Source organism: Pieris rapae, chromosome 15 (genome assembly GCF_905147795.1).
Source record: "Pieris rapae chromosome 15, ilPieRapa1.1, whole genome shotgun sequence".
Lineage (NCBI taxonomy): Eukaryota > Metazoa > Arthropoda > Insecta > Lepidoptera > Pieridae > Pieris > Pieris rapae.
The window spans coordinates 773321-795678 of NC_059523.1; the positions used below are offsets into that span (position 1 = coordinate 773321).

Sequence of the window (22358 nt, forward strand, 5' to 3'; positions counted from 1 at the left end):
AAGCGGTCTGAAAAATCTATCACCGTGTCTACACTAATGTTGAGTAATCATTTTGTACGTATTGTTTAAATTTCTACTTGTGTATATTCAAAAATTCTAAGCTAAAAAACACTAGCACTGTCCTAATTGGCAATTATCATTTCGATATGGGCGGAAAGCTTACACGCGTTTATCATTTACCATCTGATCTCTACTATTCTACAACTACTTACTGTCTTTTCAAGTGAGAGGTGAGTTTCCGGTTGGGTGACAAATGTCATCTCTCAACTTACATATGTCCTAGCATCGAGTGTCATAAATCGTGGCGTTCAGAAGGTCCACCATTTGTGCAATATCGTTTCTCGTCTTTTATTGGACTTTTATTTGATTGGTGTAAAGGGCCGGGACAACACAAAGACAGTATTCGAGCGCTCAATTTTGCATACTTGCACTTAGAAAATAATTCCGCTTACAATAAACTCTCAAATTGTCACATTAATTTGTTTCTATGTAAACATAGCTTAGTACCTTTGATACATTAAACATACTTGCCAATTAGGACATACAACTATGTGTAAAACTACGCGTGTATATCAAATATATATAAGTATTGCTTTTATATGAGGTACAAGTTACCAACTATAATGTAGATATTTACGTTGTACACAGCAGCCTAGCATATTTGTAAATTAATTTTTTTATTGTATATTACTGGTTATTTTTGTTAATACCTATTTCCATTTTTAAACAAAGTACAACTTTTCTCCAAGATGGTGTATTTTCTGTATGTACTATACCGTGCCAAATTAGTTAAAATAACTGAAGGAGACCAATTGCAAGATAGATAAAAAAATATTTAAAATTGTTTATTCCTAATGTATAACAATCCTATAGGCTACTTTAATTTTAAATACTTAATTTATAAAGCGTTTCCAGCTGTTTTAGAATTTATTCTTATATATAATATAAATATCGATTAATAAGGATAAAATAGTTATTTAAACATTTAAGTCACTATGGCAAAGTCACTGTACGTCAACTAGTCAAATTCATGCATCTTTCAAATAGTCAATTGTCAAAGATTTCACTTGACTGCGATTGACTTAACTTATCTGTATTGTCATTGTTTAGTTAGTTTGACAGTTACCTAATATTGCACCAATCAACTGTACATAAACATATAAACAACAGTTTTATATATGTGTTCGTCTATCGTTTAGAAAATTAGACATATCAAAACTGTCAATTATGACAATTGACTATTTCAGGGGTTTAAGACAAAATCACTTGGCGACACCACCACCCAAAAACATTTGTATGTAAATGGTCACGTGAAACGAGCTAATGTCATTCCCATACAAATTCCTTTGTGTCACGCTTGTCGTATGGTGATTTTGTGTAACCACCACTTTATGCAACAACTTGACACGTTTCTTCATAATATATTCACAGACAATTCTAGACGTCAAAATCTTCCATCGTAAAAATCATGCGAGACGACGACATATAGGTTATACTATCACTGTATATGTCGCGTAACACCAGTCAGGTGAATGGACGAGTAAGGAAGACACGTCAAACAATTGAAACTGGAATATGTTTCTGTAAATTGAAATTACGACCAATGCAAGGCAATTACGAAACCTGAGTCTAGGCTAATCTACCTTATCAGTCTAATCCATAATGTCCTAAACTCAAATAGTTAAACTTTGACACTAATGTGTAAGACTGATACGTAAATGACATAACGACAGGAGTCATAAATTCTGTTTTTCTTTAACGATGCAATATCTGAATTCTCATTATAAATTGATTGGGAGATACAAAGACCGCAAAGAACGACCGAGAATCTAGCTAGTGGGGTGGATATCTGTCGGTCACGTGACCATAGTGACGTCAGTCACGCTTCGTGCTTACACTTTTGTCTAAGTTACAACGTAGTATTCACGACTTGAAGAGAACATTTCCATATTCAGAAGAAACAATGCCAAAATTCAGTAGAAATATATTTAAAGATATTCAATACGAGAAGATAGTCTAAAAAGATTTAAAGGTCGCCTTTGTTAAATTTGATACAAAATGTTTTCCTTTACTTCAACAGTGCCAAGAAATCGAAGCACTTTTTTATTAATCCAAAATTCTCATTAGACCCAGAATCTTTGCCATTATTTAAATTAGCATTTTATTGATATTAAATTAGCTAAAATGCTTTATAGTCTGTAATTATATATGCGTTGTAAACTATTTGGGACCGATTGCCATCTGAAATTATGTTTTTTAGCAAAAGTATTTACATTGAAACATTATACATACAATTCAAATCCTAAACATAATTTATAGCTCACAGTTAGCCCAGTATTAAGGAATATTAAAAGGCCGCACTGTGATTTTCTCCGCAGCTTCTAACCGCAAAGCTGTTAATGCCACTATATGTCATCTATATGAGCTAAGTGATAAATACTTCTTATGTAATATAATATATTAAAAAATGTATGTCACTACTAATACATGTGAATAATAAGTTAAGTTGTATATGAATATTAAAATCTATGACAAAAACCCGCATTTCTTTTGCGGTTAAAATGCTGGTAAAATGCAAACCACAGTGAGGCCTAAGTTAAGTTTCAATGTCAATGTATACGTCAATTTTATGTGTTAGTATAAATCGCTAGTCTAGCTAGCGGCCAGCGCAGCGTCAACGCCTCCAAGATCTGTCTTCGTCAGCTTCATCCTCATCTTCTTCATCGAAACGGAAGTCCTCGCTTTGCTCCTGGTTCTATGGAGGCAAGGACATTAGCTTTTTGCAAAGTACTTTTGGACTAACAAGACCGTTACCACCTTCAGAGCCCTTGTCACAAATATGAGTACTATTTTAAACACACACATTTTTGCACATACATTTCTAATACAGTGTAAACTCTATGTAACATACTTCGAAATAACGATGAACTCTCTAAAGCGTGTTGTCTTCCATAATGAATTAGAAAAAACTGCGCAGCTGTGTACGTTCTTTTGTCGCTTTATTCGACTCTATGCTCGACTGCTACTAATATCGCAAGACATGAATAAAATTAATAAAAAATACAACACAGTTACTGGTGCAGCAAAAGACGTCAGACAAAATCACACACAAACAACAGACTATACGCAACAGCATTCAAATAAGATTCCTTTTTATAAATCGCTTCTGTGCAGGCAAGGACATTAATAGTTTGCCGGTATCTGTAGTAGCAGTCTGAAATAAACTTTAAAGCTAAAAATACTAAGTGTCGTTATATAGAGTTTACACTGTAATTTATGTATAAAAAAAATATTTGACTTTTTATATACCCTTTGATAGATTTTTTGTCAAAGTTACCTGCGTATCCTTGCTGTTCTCCTGCGCTGGGGCATCGCCATTTTGGGTCGCGCTTGGCGCTGCTCCAAGAGGTTTATTGTTGGCTACCCACGTTATCTGAAATACAGAAATATTTTGAATAAAACTAGCTTTTGGAGATACAGTCTAAATCTGTTATAACATTGAAGGAACTACTCATATTTGATCGTAAACAGCCGATATCGTTGTTATTAAGAACCAAATATAATAGAATTCAGCCGGAACCTCTGATATTGGTCAATATAACCTGTATGTTGTTCGGTGTTGTTTGATGTTGTTGACTATAATTACACGTTTTTTGGAACAAAGAAAATAAATATACGTAATAGTGGGATACGTAAACAGTGTGGAAGAGGGCGTAATGACAAGAATACGAAAGAGGATGCTTGGGGTGTTTGGTCATGAATGGATGCATGAGTGAGTAACAAGTAGGATATACAAGGCAACCGTGGTTGGTGAGATAGGGTTGGGTAGACCTTGTCAAAAAAGAGAGAAAGGATGCCCCAAAAACTTGGGAAGATGAAATCAAAAGGATCAGTAATTACACTTACACTGAGCGTCCGATCATTGTAGTTCCTGCCACGCATCAGAGCCATTTCAGCTTGGGATCGAATTTTGTACTGCACTGTCAGTTCCGGGACAGACATGTTCACGACTTTACCGACAATCTCTCCAAATTTCTGTAACATAAACATCTTTTAAGTCTAAAAAAATAAAATAAATCAGTGGCGCTAGAGCCTCTTTAGGTCTGGGCCTCAGATTGCTGAATCTGCTTGATGCTCATCTTTCAATCTAATAGGCAAATAGGTAATCAGCCTACTGAGTCAGACACACACCGTCGACTTTTTGGATCTAAGACATGTGTCGGTTTCCTCAGAATGTTTTCTTTCACCGTTCGAGCGAATGTTAAATGCACAGATAGAAAGTCCGTTGGTGCATAACCGGGGATCAAACCTACGACCTCAGGAATGACCAACAGGCCAACATTCGGATAACTTTTTTTATATTTTCTTCTTTAATAAGACAATATAGATTATAGAATCCTTTGTTCTGTTACAACATAAAAAGAATCCACAGAAACATTTGTGTACCTTTAATTAATCTCTACACTGACTATTACCTAACGATTAAAGAAAAACACAACAACAATGAATAATAGAAGTATTAATAAAGATAGCAGTGTGAACCTACCGCGAAATGCGTCTGCACGGCCTCCAATTCATCAGGTTCAAAGCCGGATATCAACAGAGTACGAGGTCGGTGATCGACAGACAAATCGCTGAACGTCTTCGGGGCCGGTGCAGCTGCGTTACGCGTGTAACGCATTGCGGGGTTAAAACGACCGCCCCTGGAAAGAAATTACTCTCAAATATTTGCCATATATTAAATGTCTATATTCATTCTCAGGTCTCTCGTCTCTTTCTATGAATTGTGTTTAACCTGTGATGAAAAGGGACAGTAGCGTACTTTACAGTTTAAATTCATTTTGGTTACCCTACATGTATACAGTGTGAATTCTATGTAACATCTCTCGATTTAACGCCTAACTTCCTAAAGCGAAATCACTTGCTTCGGTTGGTTTAGCTTGTCTTCCATACATTGATAGACTCTACATAGCATTACACCCACCCTATTGAGGGTACAGACTATACGCGTCCAAATAATAGTTTTTAATGTAATACAATATTAGTCTGAAATAAACTTTATATTTTTCTAATAAAGATTTTCCGCATTTAACGACAACCCTTTATAACGTTAAAGCATACTTGTCGTTACACAGCCCCTCGAGTGTCGTTATATAGAATGTACACTGTATATTTATTGTTTTACTAAAAGTAACTATCAAATTCGGTTCTGTACTTTCCGAGTGTATTTGCTGGAACAATCTATACCTAAGCTCTGGCAACACTGAATATCTTTTAATTAAAATTATATCTATAAATAGAGTCGGTCTTACCGAAGCCGTCTCCTGATAATTCGATAGCTTGAAAACCATAAAAACAATATTTAATCGGAATATATAATAATTTAATATTTAAATTCCACAATACGTATTATGGTGGAAAACAAACATTAATAAACTCACCTAGAGTGGATTTTTCTTACGCTTGTGTGAGATGGAAACTGTATGGACATCTTGCGTCGCATGTCAACAATTTTCTTCGCCAATTCCGTGACGTCTTGCCCCTCCTGTACAAGAAAAAATATTTCAAGCTCATATAAACTACGGATTTAAGATTAGTTATGTGTATACACAAAAATATTAATTAAAATACTTGAACTTGGATAATAATGCAGGAGATTTCTAATATAAAAAATACAAAAATCCTTCTGATACGACCTTAGATACTACAAGACAAGTTTAAACACTAGGAATAAAATTTTAGGATTTAAATTACGAAATTAAGAAAAAAAGGAAGAAGTAATTTTGAGAAAAAAAAGAGATTTTTTAACTCAAGGTTTGAGTTTCATGAAAATCGGTACGGTTTATTAATTTATGAGATTACTTTCCAGACATTTTGTATAATATACATATGTATAATAAATAATTTATAGAAAATAAACTTTTCTTTTTTACATAAATAGCACTGTAAAATCACTAAGCCAAGCAAAGTATATGAACAATCACCTGTTGTTTTGTAATGATATCCAGTTCAGCATCCAAAATCTCTTTTTGGGCCTCTGCAGCCGTTTTTGGCTTCTTTCCCTGTAAACCATAAAGCGTATCAATTTTTTTTAGAATTTATCATCATTGTTTATATACAAAAACGCTGTTAGCTCAAATATCCATAAATCTACAGCACTTATAATTCTCATTTATAATCCAATGTATTTCAATATTGTAAATGATAATACGGGGGTTTTAATAACAAGTTTATGTAATTTAAAATATGATTGATAATATTCCCTTTTTTATACCAAAATATACAGATTTGTTTTGAAATTTGAAAAACAGGATTGTTTAAATGGACAATAATTATTACAGAATGGCAATGACAGAGCAAAAGATGGGCAGACAAGGAGAATATGAGGAACAACTTGGATAAGAATAGCTAACATCAGAAAAGACTGGAAGCAGCTGGAAGAGGCCTATGTGTCACAAGACACGCTGATCACCAAATCACATCTGATGTATTGGATTAAGTTAGGTTATGTAATTAAAACAAATGTTTTTTTTTAAATATTAGACTGGGTGTCAGCAATAAAGGCTTAATGATAATAACTTTGTTAACTAATAATAATTAGTCACTTAACACTTAGATTATTATTCGTTTATGAGAGATGAAGTTAAATACCCATTCGTAAATTGTGAATGTATAATATGGATTTTCTTGCTTATGCTTGTCATGATACTTTCGTTTAAAAGTGTCTTTGAAATAGGCCTAATTGAAATAATTGATTTGACTTTGACTGTAAGATCTCTGACTATAAGTGGATTTATATATGAATGGTAAAATAATTGCAAGTACTCCCAATTCTAAAACAGCTGTGGAATTTGGAAGCTACTTTTCCAAAAAGGTATTTTTTAGCCAATCTGAGATGTTGCTTACCTCTTTAAATTTTAGTTACATGTAATATTATGTATAAAGTTTTTTCTCTGTGTTTGTTGTAATGTTATAGTTTCGTTTTTTTATTAATTAATAATTTTAAATCGTTAGCTTATAAGGAATTTAAATTTGTACTGAGGTGTATTCTATTTAAAACTTTCCATTAACTATATGGCAAACTACTATATTTTTTAATGAATTTGAATACCAACTTATTTACATACTTATATAAGTATATTTTATATTTCTAAATACTTCGTCAATTTAATACATACATAACTAATTGCAACATATGAAGGCATGAAGCTCTTTGTAGTGTAGTATATAATACAAAAAAATTACATTACGTTTTATCTAATACATATATAATAAATAATTATTATATACTTTACAACTGTAACCTACTATATACAGTTTACTACGTTAATGTTGGTGCACGAACGATATGGCAAAATGAACTTGGTTTAATTATTTACAAAAAAAAAAATCTTAATACGGGTTACGTTACGACATCGAAGGGAATACTCATATTTAGTCGTAAAAACCGAAAGTCGTACTAGCCGATGATGTACTCAGGTACATTATACAATAGAATTTAGCCGGGACCTTTGATTTTGGTCGTTATAACCGGTATGTTGTTTAAACGATAAACGATGTCGTCGTAAACGGTTTTGACTGTACATACCTACTAATTTTCTAGTTTCAATATAATTTGAGACTAGAAAAACCTCCAAATTAAAATCCGCTAAAAAAGGTTAACACATTAAACCATAAACAATAAAAAAACAAACAAGACTTGCACATCACAAATACACGAACACAATGCAATCATGCAGTAGTCAAACTCCGGTATTTATTACAGTAACTATCATTAATAAATCTCTATCACCCAACTGGATAGTTGCAGAGAGATGATGATGATCGCGGAACGAGTTTACAGTAGCCATATGATATATGTCGCAGTAAAGTAGTTAAATCAAGTCGCTAGCATTATAATTTAAATAAAGCAGCGCCGAAAACGTTTGACTATCTGTCTGGCCGAAAGCAAGCGTGTTGATTAACAATGTTCAACAAGATGGCGGTCACGACAACAACTGATTAGTTTTAGTCTTTCTTTTGGCAAACGTTGTACAACGTTGGTTTGATTTGCGAGTGGTTTTTTGTTTCAAATTGTGGTCTTTGGTGAAATTGTAAACATGTTGTCTACTCCGCCATGATCATTTCGGTCTGATCGTGAAGAACTGAGAGCTTGGAAATTCCGAGATTTGTTTTATTGTAAATAGTTAGGTTAGGTTAGTCTAGTTGCCTAGGAACGTTTAGGAAACTTGTTAAACGTTTCGTTCACTCACTTGTCTGACGGAACTTAAGCGTCTAGAGATTCAATTAACTGATTCAACTACTTAACAGCGACATATACATTGGCATGTATGTGATTAGCATTATCATTAATTTAAAGAAAGTTTAATTCTTCGACATTATCGCTAAGTCTTAATAGGATAGTTTAATATGCTTTTTTTTATGACAAGACCTTTATTATAAGGTACGATTCCACGAAATAGTGTGCAAGATCATAGCAGAACACGTTATGAGCGCGTATCGCGTTAACTGAGATTTTCTGCCGACAGTTGCTAATGTGAACGGGCAGGAAAACGTTGTGCTAATATATTCTTGATCATTCTCTCGTCGACACGAGTCTACTAATTGGGTGTGCGCACATACGAGTGCATAGTTGCGCGTAAACTGTACTGAAATATTCGCGCACAATTTATTTTTGTTCGCTTAAGTGAGTCGACCAAAACAAACATTTGTGCTAAATGCTTTGTGTACGCAAATTTTATCACACTGGTGAAATCGTACCATATAATTATAAGGCCTATTGATCTCCACGTCTTACGATGTCTAGGCACCTAACTTGGCCTGGATCTACTCCGATTTTTCATTTCGTAGAATTCTGACAACTATCATTTTTTGACATGTCAGAGACGGCAAACCTTTTTAGCCGGACACATTTTTCATACATACATTTTATTTGTTAGCTAATGTCTGCATTTTATTAAGTGCGGTTCTCCACTTGCCGTTTGTGTGCGAGTACTTTAATGAAGAAAACACCTCTCTTCTCAAGTTTTATATCATAGCTTAGGCGCTCATATGTTTCCTAACAAACCGAGATCAAATCGAAATATTTAACAGGCAAAGCATTTACTATGTAATAATTTTAATTATTCATAGACTTGAGATTCGGTTGCATACAGGAGTAAGAGTTTCTTGTGTGTAAGTTGGCAATGTATTTTTTATTTGTCCGCAAAATCTAATTAAATAATTCCTATTTCCATGTTTTTATTAGAATTATATATGTAAGTGAAGCTATGAACCCATGTTTTTTTATTTACAATGAAGGATTATCGTTAAATGCCATAAATAATTTATTAATAATATACTGAAAATGATTAATGTGCTATTCGAAAATCGGTAAAAACCAAGTTGTGAAAAGTGGGATAGCTCAGGCACAAAGTGAAATTATGAGGGTAGTTGCACAAAGTGCGAATGAGGGTAGTTGCACAAAGTTCGAATGAGGGTAGATGCACATAAACGTCCGCGCACACAACATTCCGGTACCTGATTCAGTTGTAGCCGAGACATGGAGCGCGACACATTCTCCTCCTGTTTAATATTTTCACTTCAATCTCTTATATCATTGGACACGTTAAAACAATTCCATAGTTTGACAAAACATCTTCTAATAAAATACATTTAGACATACATAAATATTCCGATTGGCAATAATTTAATACTTGGAAAATTAACATTTCCTATAGAAATAGTTCATACCTGCAAATGTTTGATCATGCCATTGTATGCAACAAGTTCTTTCCTCAATTTCTCTATGGCCCCTTGTGCAGCCTTTATCGTCTCCAGGAATTCTGTTTTCTGCTCTTCACTAACATTACCTGAAAAAATACGGTTGTCTTACTTATCTTCTAAACACGGAAGCTCGAACTAAAACAATTTCAGTTACAATTAATTGTAAACATAAAGTATCACGTAAGAAAGAGTGGCGGAGATTTAATTGCCAGTTCTTATCGTCCATCTCCTTGATTTGAAAACTTGTATTAAATGTAAAATTACAATCATTTAGCATATATATTGATAATATACATTACTTAAACGGTTGGTTTAGTGAATACCTATTTATCCATTCAATATTTTATTTAAATATGATATTCAGAGAGACTTTAAAAATTGAAAATAAAATTGAAATGAAGTTTAAATTAATTTTATTTTTGGAATTGACTTTAAAAATACTGTTAAGAAATTATAAATTCTGTAACCTTTCGTCAAGATGACATTATGTTTCCATAAATATATCTACAATTAAAATATAAAATAGCAATTGGACATCAGTACTTCACTTACCACTCTCCAACTTGCTTATGGTAACCTTCTGCTGTGTCAGCTGCGTCTGAAGAAGCACCTGAGCACGTTTGTACCTCTCCATCACTTCCTTGTACTTGTCCGATGGTTTCTCGTCTTTTTTCTCTGTTTCGCCGTTCGTCTCTTTCAACTACAAATTATATATATCAACTAGCTGACCTGGCAAACATCGTTTTGCCATGTACCTATATTATTTATAATAAAAAATAGGAGTTGATCGTAGAGGGGTGAAAATTAGGGGTTATATGTATTTACTAATGCTGTATCATAAAAAATATCTATAATTGAAAAAATATTTAGGGATGGATTACCCTTAACATTTAGGGGGATGAAAAAAAGATGTCCGATTCTCAGACCTACCCAATATGCACACAAAATTTCATGAGAATCGAGAAAGCCGTTTCGGAGGAGTTTAACCACAATCACCGCGACACGAGAATTTTATTTCTTAAATCTTATTGACATGAAGTTCTGACGAATACGATAAGTACAAATTGGTTTTTTTTTTGTATATTTGGGATACCTAATCATTATTCTGGAATCATCAACCTACATAAAGAAAAAAAGTATATTATTATTATAAACGCTAGATCCTTAGCTAGATGTGTCTACAGGCTTTAGCGGATTCCTGAAGTCGTAGGTTCAATACCCTGCCGTGCACACATGGAGATTTTCTGTGTTCGTACGAAGCGAACCAATGAGTGAATCAAATGACGATCACGGCTATCAAAATTTATTAAATAAGAATATTTATTCCGATCCATACCTTTTCCTTCTGTTTATTCTGCTCACTGGCCTTTATGTTATCTTTGTTGATGTAGACTTTGTTGTGCGACAGTGGATTGCTGTTCTGGTTATTCTGTTGAGCGACTGGCGCTGCGTTCTCTTGTTTGCTCTGTGACATCAATGCATGGGAAATTAGCTTAATGCAAAACTGTCTCGAATTTTATAGAAAACCTAAGACAGTACGTTCTACAGATCTTTACATAGCCCCTGACCAACAACTTAAATTATAACAGTAAATGGTTAGTTATGCAACTGTTAAAATTAATATAACATTATTAATCTTAATACAAGAAATCATGTGTTCAAATCAAAATTAGTAATAGTGGTGACAGATAATTTCTTGCATGTCTTTGTATTTATAATTATAATTTAAATACTCGCATAACTAACCCTTGCTAATAACTTTATATTTTGGATTTATGTATCAAAGTAATTATTATATTAATTGAAATAAAAAATAACTAACGGCAAATACATTATAACATCAACCAATATTTAAGCAATATATAATATGATAATTTATTAACACAACCCCGAAAAAGAAATACTCCATTAAGAATTTTTTAGTATTTTTGGAGCACGGGGCACTGGACGACGCTCATCTGATGTTGTGCCAGAGGACTCGCGAGTGCGATGCCGACCTTTTAAAATCGGTAAGCTTTCTTGAAGGACCTTAAGTCGAATTGGTTCGGAAATACTTCAGTGGGCAGCTGGTTCCATATACTGGTGCGCGGCTAAAAATGCCTAATAAAACGCGATGTCTAGGTTATACGAAACTTACTTACTTGCCGATTAGATTTAGAAAGGACTAAAAAGGTAGCGCCACTTATTTATATTTAATTGAGAGTATATTAAGTTAATATAACAAATGAAATAAAAACTTACCTCTGGGTTGTGCCAAAACAGCTTGATGAATCTATTATTCAACACCGCTTCTGTACTTTTGTAGGCAACGTTTGCTTCCGTTGGATTAGAGAATGTTACAAGGGCTCCTTCGGGATCGCCTTCAAAGCAAACCTGTCAAAAATAACATTTTTAACTGGAATGCGAGGCTTTGGCTAAACAAAGTAAAGAAACCCTCGGAGCAGTGAGGTCGCTAAATGTCCAGAAGACTTCTGTGCTTCTGGAAGGAGCTAGGCTGGCTGAGTTAGCCAGGACTGCACTTATAACGGACCTGAACTCTGATTTATAATTCTGTAGAATTCTGACAGCTATCATTTTTTGACATGTCAGAGATGGCAAACCTTTTTGTCCGGGCACATTTTTTCAATTTCAATACGAGAGTCTAAGTAAGGAAACAGTGTTCACCAACCTTAAACCGTTTATCATTTGAGCCCAACTTAAAAAATTACAATTGAATGTGACGTCTGTATTTGTAAAATTAATAACCATTGACAATACGAGTCAAGAGGATACTGGTGACGAAGGTCTAAAGTTCTAACAATAATTTATATTTAATATTCCACAAATAATGAACATTTAATTATCAACTAATTAACTAATGCCGATTAGTTTACACAACATTCGAATATCTGCGTAGATATCTTATCAACTATGTTAATAATTTCACCAAGTCCTCCAAACCTATTTGGTAAAAATGAATGCTACAAAAAAAATTAAAAAAAAAAACACTTAGAAACAAACTGTAACAAAATACCCATGGACAGCTATATTAAGAGGGTGCGTTGCCGGCCTATGAGAGAGATGTAACTCAAACTTTAAATATATATGAAAATTTTGGTAAAAATTAATGATACAAAAAATTTAAAGAAAAACACTTATAAATTTTGTTACCCATGGACACTTATTTTTTAATGGGTGCGTTGCCAACCTTTGAGAGAGATGTACACTCAAACTTTGAACATATATAAAAATTTATGCTACAAAAGATTTAAAAAAAAATACCATCTAAACAGCGGATTAGGTATAAGCTAGGTACTAACTATTCTTTTTAGCCTCATCTACCACTTACTTCCCACTTCCCACTTACCTGAATATTAACAATCTTGCCAAACTTGCTGAAGTGGTTGTTCAGATGTGTGATGTCGTTGAGCCCATGAGGCACTTTCTTCACTTCCAAGGAGCAATTAACACCCTTTCCCACCAACGGTGGCCTGGTTGAGCCTAGTAAATATATATTACAGTTAGATCTGGTGGTAACTGTTTTGTATTTATTTATTTCGGTTTCAAAAATTTTGTAGTAGTAGTTTTTTGCCAGTTTTTTTTTTTTGTTATAGAACCGGGGGCAAACGGGCAGGAGGTAGTTAGTTCTTCTCTTCCGTTCTACACCCTTGATTTGAGAAGGCAGTAAATGTAAAAATAGAAGCATTTAATGGATATTTCTTTTCTTGACGTTCATAAGTGTACATTATGTTACCTATATGAATTAATGACTTTTGTTTTGATTGGATAGTTATATTATTATAGCTATAGTTTTGTAATTAGAGTCCTATCTTACTTAAACGGTGCCAGAGAGCAAATTCAAGTACTTTTCATATTAATTCCCAGAACTCTGAGAAATGTTTTTTTATTGTGAGAAAAGTTGAAAAATATAGTACTTTGGTATATAAAACGAATAGTCACTATTGGCTCGGATATGTTACATACTATATGTTGGTATTTATTTAATTACAAACATCACACATGTTAAAAGACGACAATCAGTTAATTATGAAAATATGCTATACAAAGAATATACACATGTAAAAATGACATAAGTACTTCAGAAGACGCTAAACCAACTGCACATAACATACAAATATATCTGTAAAATACATATACTCAAGATTTAGTCCATAGTGAAACCTCCAGTCCTGGGTTCGCTTCCGATTTTTTTATTTATTTCACAAACACAAATTTAAAAAATATAACTTCTATTTTAATTTGTAATCATTTTTTTTATATATATAATAGGGGGGCAAACGATCGTGCGGCCACCCAAAAAGGCAGTCATCGCAGCCCATAGACACCCATTTTTAGTGGGTGCGTTGCCGGCCTTTAAGGGAGTAGTACGCTATAACAATTTACTATTATTTTACATAGATAATAGTAAATTGAGATAAAGGTTTGACAATTCCTTACCAAGTCTATTATAGTCAAAGTTCTTCTTCATCGGTGGAGGATGTCTCGGCACAGGAGGTACCATCGCTCCAGTTGGCATTTCATGGCGTACTCTGTTCAATTACAATTTCAGAATTAAATACAAAATTATTATTTAACTTTAACACATTTAAAGAAAACACTTTTTTAACGAATTATAACTATTATATTATTATAAACTTAATTAATTTTCATATTTTAAATTTTTCCCGACGTTTCGCGTTTACAGCGGGCGTGGTCACGGTGACAGAAGACAAATGGTGTTGAATGTCAAAAAGTATCACAGCTGCAGAAAAAGTTATATTATCTGTATTAATTTCCCCAAAGTTGTTATCGACTAAAAGATGAATGGTCTTTGCAAAAATGACTTTAGATTTTAATTTGGACATTATAAAACTATGTAAAATAATTCTAAGTTTAGAATACTTCAATCCGTTAGTGTTTTCTTATATACTATATTTATTACCTAGGTATAGGCACGAGTTCCCTGGGCGTCATGTGATGCGCCGGCGGGGGGTGAGGCGCGGGGGGGAAAGCCGCGAAGCCACCTCCCACCCAGATGTCCGGAGTGGCCGGGTTGTACTCTGAAAGTCATACTTTGAGCAGTGTTGGGCATTTGTACTAACAATACACTTTTTTATTTTACGGCAACAGTTATAACTTTATGCCAGTTTCAAGTAAAATCTATACACTTGTTGTTGTATGAAAAAGAACATTATGAGGACATCGACATGTCTTCAAAGTAACACTTTCGTTTTAAGTGCTGTCAAATATAAACAAACCTTATACATGGTTTGACAGCTCTTGATAGCTTCAATTGACGTTCTAGAATACAGACCTCAGACACTATTGTGAGTCAAGCACAGACAACTTCCATATAGGGTTGTATCACTGGATTATTACATATTTTAAGATTTTATTATTGGGACTCAAAAAACAATTTTATGTTAAGAGTCGTTTACAAACCATAAACTTTTAAAAATAACTTTAATTTAAAGAAATTAATCATTGTATGAATTTAATTAAAAGAAATTATTAGATAAGGACATTTCAAATATCTTCTCGATCTCCCTTTCTCACTCTCTCTCAATCGTTCTCAATTGCTCTCTCCTCTCTTCCTTCCGCTCTTCCTTCGACTAAAACGCTGCACATCTTCGTGACGTTCCGTAAAAAAATTACCCTCATGCGCCTAAAGAAGTTTCACTTAAAAGCCACATGCCTGAGGTAATTGACCAATATCCTTACCTGGTACAGGTGGTGGCAAAGCCAGAACTCTGGTAAGAGCAGCATCTTCCAGCACAACGGGATCAACACCGTGATCCCATTCGCAAAGATCGCCGCGCATACAGTAGCCTTTCACTGAAATATAATTATAAAATAATTTGTGTCTTCCAAAAGTACATTACACAATTACTTAGCAAAATAATACATCAAATGACGAAAAAAAAACACTTTTTTTTTATAGAACAGAGGCAAACGGGCAGGAGGCTCACCTGATGTTAAGTGATACCGCCGCCCATGGACACTCTCAATGCCAGAGGGCTCGCGAGTGCGTTGCCGGCCTTGACACTGTTAAGGCCGGCAACATACAAACTTTGCACAATGTTTGTCAAAGAAAGACTCTAAAATGACCACCATCTTGTTTAACATTATTAATCAATCATCGTTTTGGACGCTGCTTTATTTCAATCAAAACGCTAGCGACTTGATTGAATATGGATATTTAATTAACTGTCTATAGATTCAATTTACTCTCTGATTGCTACTACTTTACTGCGACATATAAAGACTACGTGGCGCAAACAAAATTTTATCTTATATTATTATATTAAATACAATGCATATTTCGAAGCACAGAAAAACTATCTAAGAATGAAAAAATAATAATCTTACCGTCAAAGTCTCTACATCTCCGTTTGTACGTGTCGGTGTGGTCTAATCTTGTGTCGTGTGGCGATAACGTCCTATCGCGCGATCTATCACGAGACCTGATGAAATAAATATATGAATTTAACCTACGAACTCAGGGATAAGTTTAATGAAAATAGAACATATTACAGACTAAATATATTTATAATAAGATGTATCACTGATTTCTATTAAACTAAAAATACTCTTCAACTGTTGAACTTACCTTTCTCGGTCTCTAGAGCGAGACAAGCGATCCCGGTGCTCTCGGTCGCGCGACATTCTATCCCGCTCCAACTCACGCGCGGGACGCAGCCTGTCCCTTTCTCTCTCGAGATCCCTATCACGAGTCACTGGAGATCTTGACCTAAAATATTATTAATATCAATCAATCAATCAAAATTTATTTATTCAGTTTAGATGCGACTTAAGGCATGCTTATGAATGTCAAAAACGTTTACAAAATTCGCGAAAGAGCAAAACTACGCCATCCGTTCGCAAGACTACCAGGAGGTCTTGTTCTGAGAAGAACGGGCAAGAAACTCAGCAAGTTTTATCCTCCCTTTACATACAATAATTCAAAAGAAAATGTCATAAATATTTGAAGTCTCATAAATAACCTACATTTTAATACTGATCATTACACTTGCACATATTTCTTAGACGGTCTCTTTTTACGAAAATGTATAGCTGCAAGGGTGTGGCTGGAAGCATTTACCATTAGACTATGCAATTCTAGGCAACAGTTTAGGTTTTAGTATGACCTGGGTATATTGCCAAATATTTTTTGTATGTCCGATAAATGTTTCCGGCATTTCTTATTCTAATATATAGATATACATACTTCCCTCTTTCATGCTACGTGAAGTTCGCCACGATTCGTTCGAGTAGCGCTATGTTCGTTTGTTTGTTTATTTTAGTTAAAAGTACTAACTAGCCAGTAAAGAACGTGTAAAGACAATGTAAAGAGCACACGACACATAGTTAAAGGAGCGTTCAAGTATTTGTATATACGCAATTTTTACATTATACATTACATACATACATTTATACATATATGTCCCGTATACAGACACACAAAAATATGTATATATATATATATATATACATATTTTTACATACGTTTTATGTTTTGTTCGTTTACAAATAAAAATCCGGTGCCAGACCACTACAAAACCCATCAATGACTTGTCCATAAACGAAAAATTAACAAAGACTAATGCAATAGATTTAGCCCCAGCGGTTTATTATAACAATAATAGACCTAAAAAAGCAGCGAATAAATCTTACCTAGACCGGCTAGGCTGTCTATCCAATAATGCAGTTGGTGGACTTCTGTTCCTATACCGACCTCTTGGTGATGGAGATCGTGAGGGTCTCCTAAAATGCAGTTAATGTTAATAAGCCGTCAAACTTAGATTCAAACAATGACATTCAGTTAAGCGATTATATTTTGCTATTTCGATGACTGTTAACCAACAAAAATGATGGAAGCATAGGTCAGAGTCATAGCTATGAAATGATTAGTAAGCAGGTTTAAGATTTTTTTTTTTCAATTATAATATTGTTAATAAACATATAGTATCTTTTTTAGAAACTAAACACAACTCAATATGAATTATTTAAAGCCCAAAATAATTATGTTTTGATATAAAGATAAGATAAATAAGATGCGCTGTCAAGCAACTTTCTGTAACTGTCATCACAATGACATTTGACATGTGACAGTACAGTTGAAAATGCCAAAGATGGTAAATTTAATTGTATCATTATTTATAGTAATATCAAACTTTCGACTTTCCTGGGTCAATTAAAATATGTTTATTACTTCCAAATTATCATCTATGAATCTGAGTCTACATGAGATTAGTATTGTTAGGCGAAAAGCGATGAATGTTAGTATTGTTAGTTACCTCTTGTCATACCGTCTATCCGGATGTCCGTCGTCACGTGGGTGTCGTCTCGCGCGGGAACGTCTCTCCCAAGACCGGGAACGGCGGCGGCGACGGTCATCTTTATCACGTATCTAAAATTGGGAGAAGGCAGTTTAAATATTTGGTGGTTTGAATATTTGGCTTACATTCAGATTTACACTCTTAGCAATTATAACGGAAATGTGCAAAGACACACACAAATAGATAAATATTGAAAGAAGAAAAGATATACATCAGATTTTTTTAAATATTATATATATGTATGGCTAAAGTTGTAAGTCTTCTTACCAAGTCACCCCTCCTATCTCTTCTCCTTGGAGGTTCCACTGGTTCTTCTAACAGTTCAGTAGGTAATACCTGTGATTGATATTCCAATATACAATATTTGTATTATATAAAAAAAAAAATTAATTAATTTTACTAATCTATCGTAACATTATATGTTGTATTTTTATGTTTATTTCAGTGAATGTGCTTATTTCAGGAATCAAAGGCTCAAAATGATAGATTGCTTAGTGTTTGATTAAAAGCCAACAAATCAATTAAAATTGATCATTGGAATCTCTAGACTAATATATGTTTACAGGTAACATGACTTGTATATTACGTTCTAACCTTGACTAGAGTATGCTCATGTTGCGGAGGTCTCCTTGCCACAACCACTCGGTGTCGAGGAGGCTCCTTTACTTCTGCAGCAGGGGGAGAGTGGTTCCGTTGCTTCTCTTCAGGCTCCGTAGGCATTGGAGCCACTATAAAAACATGTATTAGCTAACCCAACATACTACAGCTATAATATAGTATACAGTAGTCATTGCCACAAAGAGGTTTTGCTTGAATATAATAATCACAATAAATTCATGGGGATAGGTGAATTGAATATATTATTGTATGAAGTCTTATATTGTTGCTAATAGTGACCACCACATTTGCTACATTAGTAGCACCACATGACTTACTTTTTCTTTATTGACAAGTGGTCATGCTTAATTTGGTTAGTAGCCACCTGTGCCTAACACATGATATCCTAAATAACATAAATAAAATACAATCTACTAACATCTTACAAACATAAACAATAAACATTTTACATGAAATCTCATACTCATCACTGACCATGATTCTCCGGTTGTGGCTCCTCAGCTGGTACCTCGGGTTCTATTGCCATTTCATCTTTCTTCTCCTCAACAGGTTTTAGGTACTCCTGGCTATCCAATGCCTTAAACAGCATCTCTACAAATGGTTTAGTCTCTGTAAAAAAATATACAAACTCCATAAAATAGTTACCAAGAAAACCAAGTTATTTGTCGAAGATCGTCTTTGCATCAAATCAAATCAAAATTTGTTTACATATTCAGTTTAGATGCATCTTACTATGCACTAACCTTGTCATAAACCACAACATCATTAAAGTAACATAAGTAAAAAATAAAATAAAAATCTGTTCTGTGATTTACCACATTCACCATTGCACACATATCAAATTTAATTAAGCTATTTTAGTATTAATAAAAATTGGTTGTCTGTAAAGTTGCTTTACTGACAATAGTTAAATGTGAGAACGTCAGATGACATGAACATGATACTAATGGAATGATTACACTTTTCAAAAGAAATTTTAATTTTATTTGTTTGATAGATATTTTGTAAAGATATAGAGGAGGTAAATTGAATCACAATCACAATTGAATTGATAAAGTTACATTTATTTGTACACATAAATACAATTTTGTAATTTTTTTAACAAACGAACGCTCCCAAACCTGGAGGCCGATGCTTGCACTTCAAGCCTTAAGAAACGCCTCAGAGTTAGGTAACGGTTGTCACGTCATTAATATTGATATTTTACTGCTAATTCTAAAAAGCCTTATTTATTATTACCTTGCTGCAAGAAAACATCAAGCTGATCAAGCATTCCATCACGGAGCTCATCCAATGGCTTGTCTTTCTTGACAAGTGCATAGACATATTTGGCTAATGCTGCTGGATCAGCATCACATCTGCAATAGTAAAATATTAATATATCACCGTTTATTTGCTAAAATTAGAATTTGAAACTTAAGGTTAGATTAGTTAATTTAGATGATGAATCTCTCTAAAATAAATATTTATAGCATGTTATATTATTATATAATATGTATATGTATAATATGGAAATAATTACTACATAATATGACCGTTTTTATCATTAATATATCCAATGATATCTAAAATTAGATAATGTGTGTGGTAACAGCAGTGATACTAAAATTAACTGACATTAACAATTCACTGCATGAGTAAAAACTTATTTATAAATTTATATTTTACATACAGTTTGAAAAATGTTGCTTAAAATGTGATCTGTATAATCCAAAGTATTCCAATATCCATTTAATGTTTTAAGTTAACCATGAAGCTCAGAATGGAGATCTATATAACTAATATGTAATAAATACTTTGGTATATTACTTCAACAAAAACTAGGGCAAAAAGAGTAATGAAACGTTGTGATTGAGTTATGTAATTAATTTATTGCAATAAATAAAATGCACCTTAAATTTACATTTTAAACACACCAATTATATTTTAATATTTTATAATACCAAATACTTACTATATGATATTTTTTGAATTAAATTTGATTTTATATAGTTGATTACAAAATTAAGTAATTATTTAATGAGCACCAAATCCTTCTACTAAAATCAATACATTATAACTTATAATGCTGGAAATATAGTCCATGATTACACATTGTTTATCGTACATTTATTTTCCGTGTAAGTTAAAAACTAGAGCTCTTTTGGAATAAATTTAATTAATCGAATTATACCTGATAACAGTTTTTAGGTTATGTCCTAATTAAAATTGCAGACTACGATTTATGAGAGAACTTATACTGTAGTTTATTTTGTAATCTAATGTTATCTATATGAGTAATGACATAACCCGAAACTTTCCCTGTAAAATGAATTTGAGAAATTGAAACGTCAAGATAAGTGCATAATTTGAGTTTCGACATTGCGAAATGGTCTAAGGGTGTAAGTACTTCCAAATAAACCTAATCCTAATTAAACTGAATGGTTACTTCAAGTCTTTTAAAAACTAAAAATTAATTTAGGAGTACCTAAACCTAAAATAATTATCTATCATTTCAATTGCTAAGGATCTTCCTTAAATAATACTCACAGGGGTTCCAATATGGAGGTCAACCATGTTTTGAACGCATCTGGATTTTCTATAATCATTTTTAGCACTAAATTCGATGTTTATCCTCAAATATCCATGTAAAATATCACTATTAGATAAATCACTAAAAAATACTATAAAGTTTAATTCTCAAATATAATTGATGACACGACTTTCACGTTTGTCTTTTCCTCTTGAAATATTTTTTTTTCAAACCTCAAACTTCAGAGATTATAATATACAGTATACACTATACACTTGAAAGCGAATTGCGAATTCCTTAGTATTGCCATCATAAATAAGCGAATGCAAAATTATTCATTAATTTACATATTAATTGTATGTTAATAATTTCTTATTAAATATATATTTCGAATTTATTAAATTAAGAAAAATAGACTTGTGATTACTTATACGCACATAGCATTATGTGCATAGCAAATTTGGCTTTTTTTTCGTTTTTGTTTATTTTTTGCCTTATTCTACGTTTGTAGTAGGGGTTAATCACCTATCTCATATGTATATAGGTTTACATATAGGTGTATGTATGTATATAGGTTTACAATAGTCAGTCCTGAAAATCATTCATACACTTATGAACGTCAAAAAAAAGAAATATACATTAAAAGCTTCTAATTTTATATTTACTGCCAGTTCTCAAATCAAGGGCGTAGAACGGAAGAGAAGAACTGGCATTAAACTCTCCGCCACTCTTTTGAATCGCCATTTTTTTCTTTTATATATAATTTTTTGTATAAAACGTTTGTAAGGAGCTGCAACCATTACACCATGTTCCATATAACATCTTGGGTAATAAAGAATAATAAAATACATTAAAAACAAAGATTTGTCCTCTATCAGCAGGAAGCATGGTGAAATAGGAGCACGCACTTACATACTCGTGGGAAGTGGGAGTGGAATTGTAGATTAGACAAATACAGGAGGAAAAATAAAATCATAAGCAATAAAGAAATATTTTATGAGGTATATTTCGTAAAATATATTTTTGCAAGAGGTTTCACAACAGTCACAGCATCAAAAATAAATAACAGACGTTACAGAGGCTGAAAGAGTGTACAACGTAGTTTTAGTTTAACAGTAATTATTTGTAGTTGTATATATTGCTCT

General features: G+C 33.1%; 1 protein-coding gene across 3 annotated transcripts; it reads right to left on the bottom strand.

Moving 5' to 3' along the window:
• Positions 1 to 709: 709 nt before the first annotated feature.
• LOC110998207 (RNA-binding protein 26) lies at positions 710 to 21424 on the bottom strand. Of its 3 annotated transcripts, none has more exons than XM_022266726.2 (24): positions 21231 to 21424; positions 19941 to 20059; positions 19176 to 19310; positions 18678 to 18811; positions 18351 to 18419; positions 18054 to 18154; positions 17419 to 17508; positions 16355 to 16495; positions 16114 to 16208; positions 15466 to 15579; positions 14687 to 14804; positions 14203 to 14294; positions 13112 to 13245; positions 12007 to 12138; positions 11102 to 11230; positions 10318 to 10465; positions 9733 to 9851; positions 9520 to 9564; positions 5985 to 6062; positions 5442 to 5545; positions 4547 to 4703; positions 3907 to 4035; positions 3338 to 3433; positions 710 to 2755 (listed from the first exon to the last, which is right to left on the bottom strand). In XM_022266726.2, the coding sequence occupies exons 1-24, from the start codon at positions 21287 to 21289 to the stop codon at positions 2675 to 2677; spliced, it is 2619 nt and encodes an 872-aa protein (XP_022122418.1). In that variant the 5' UTR covers positions 21290 to 21424; the 3' UTR covers positions 710 to 2674. The 3 variants fall into 3 exon arrangements, with proteins under 3 accessions (XP_022122418.1, XP_045487264.1, XP_045487265.1); XM_045631308.1 differs by having other exon boundaries at positions 18042 to 18154; XM_045631309.1 differs by lacking the exon at positions 9520 to 9564 and having other exon boundaries at positions 18042 to 18154.
• Positions 21425 to 22358: the final 934 nt, after the last annotated feature.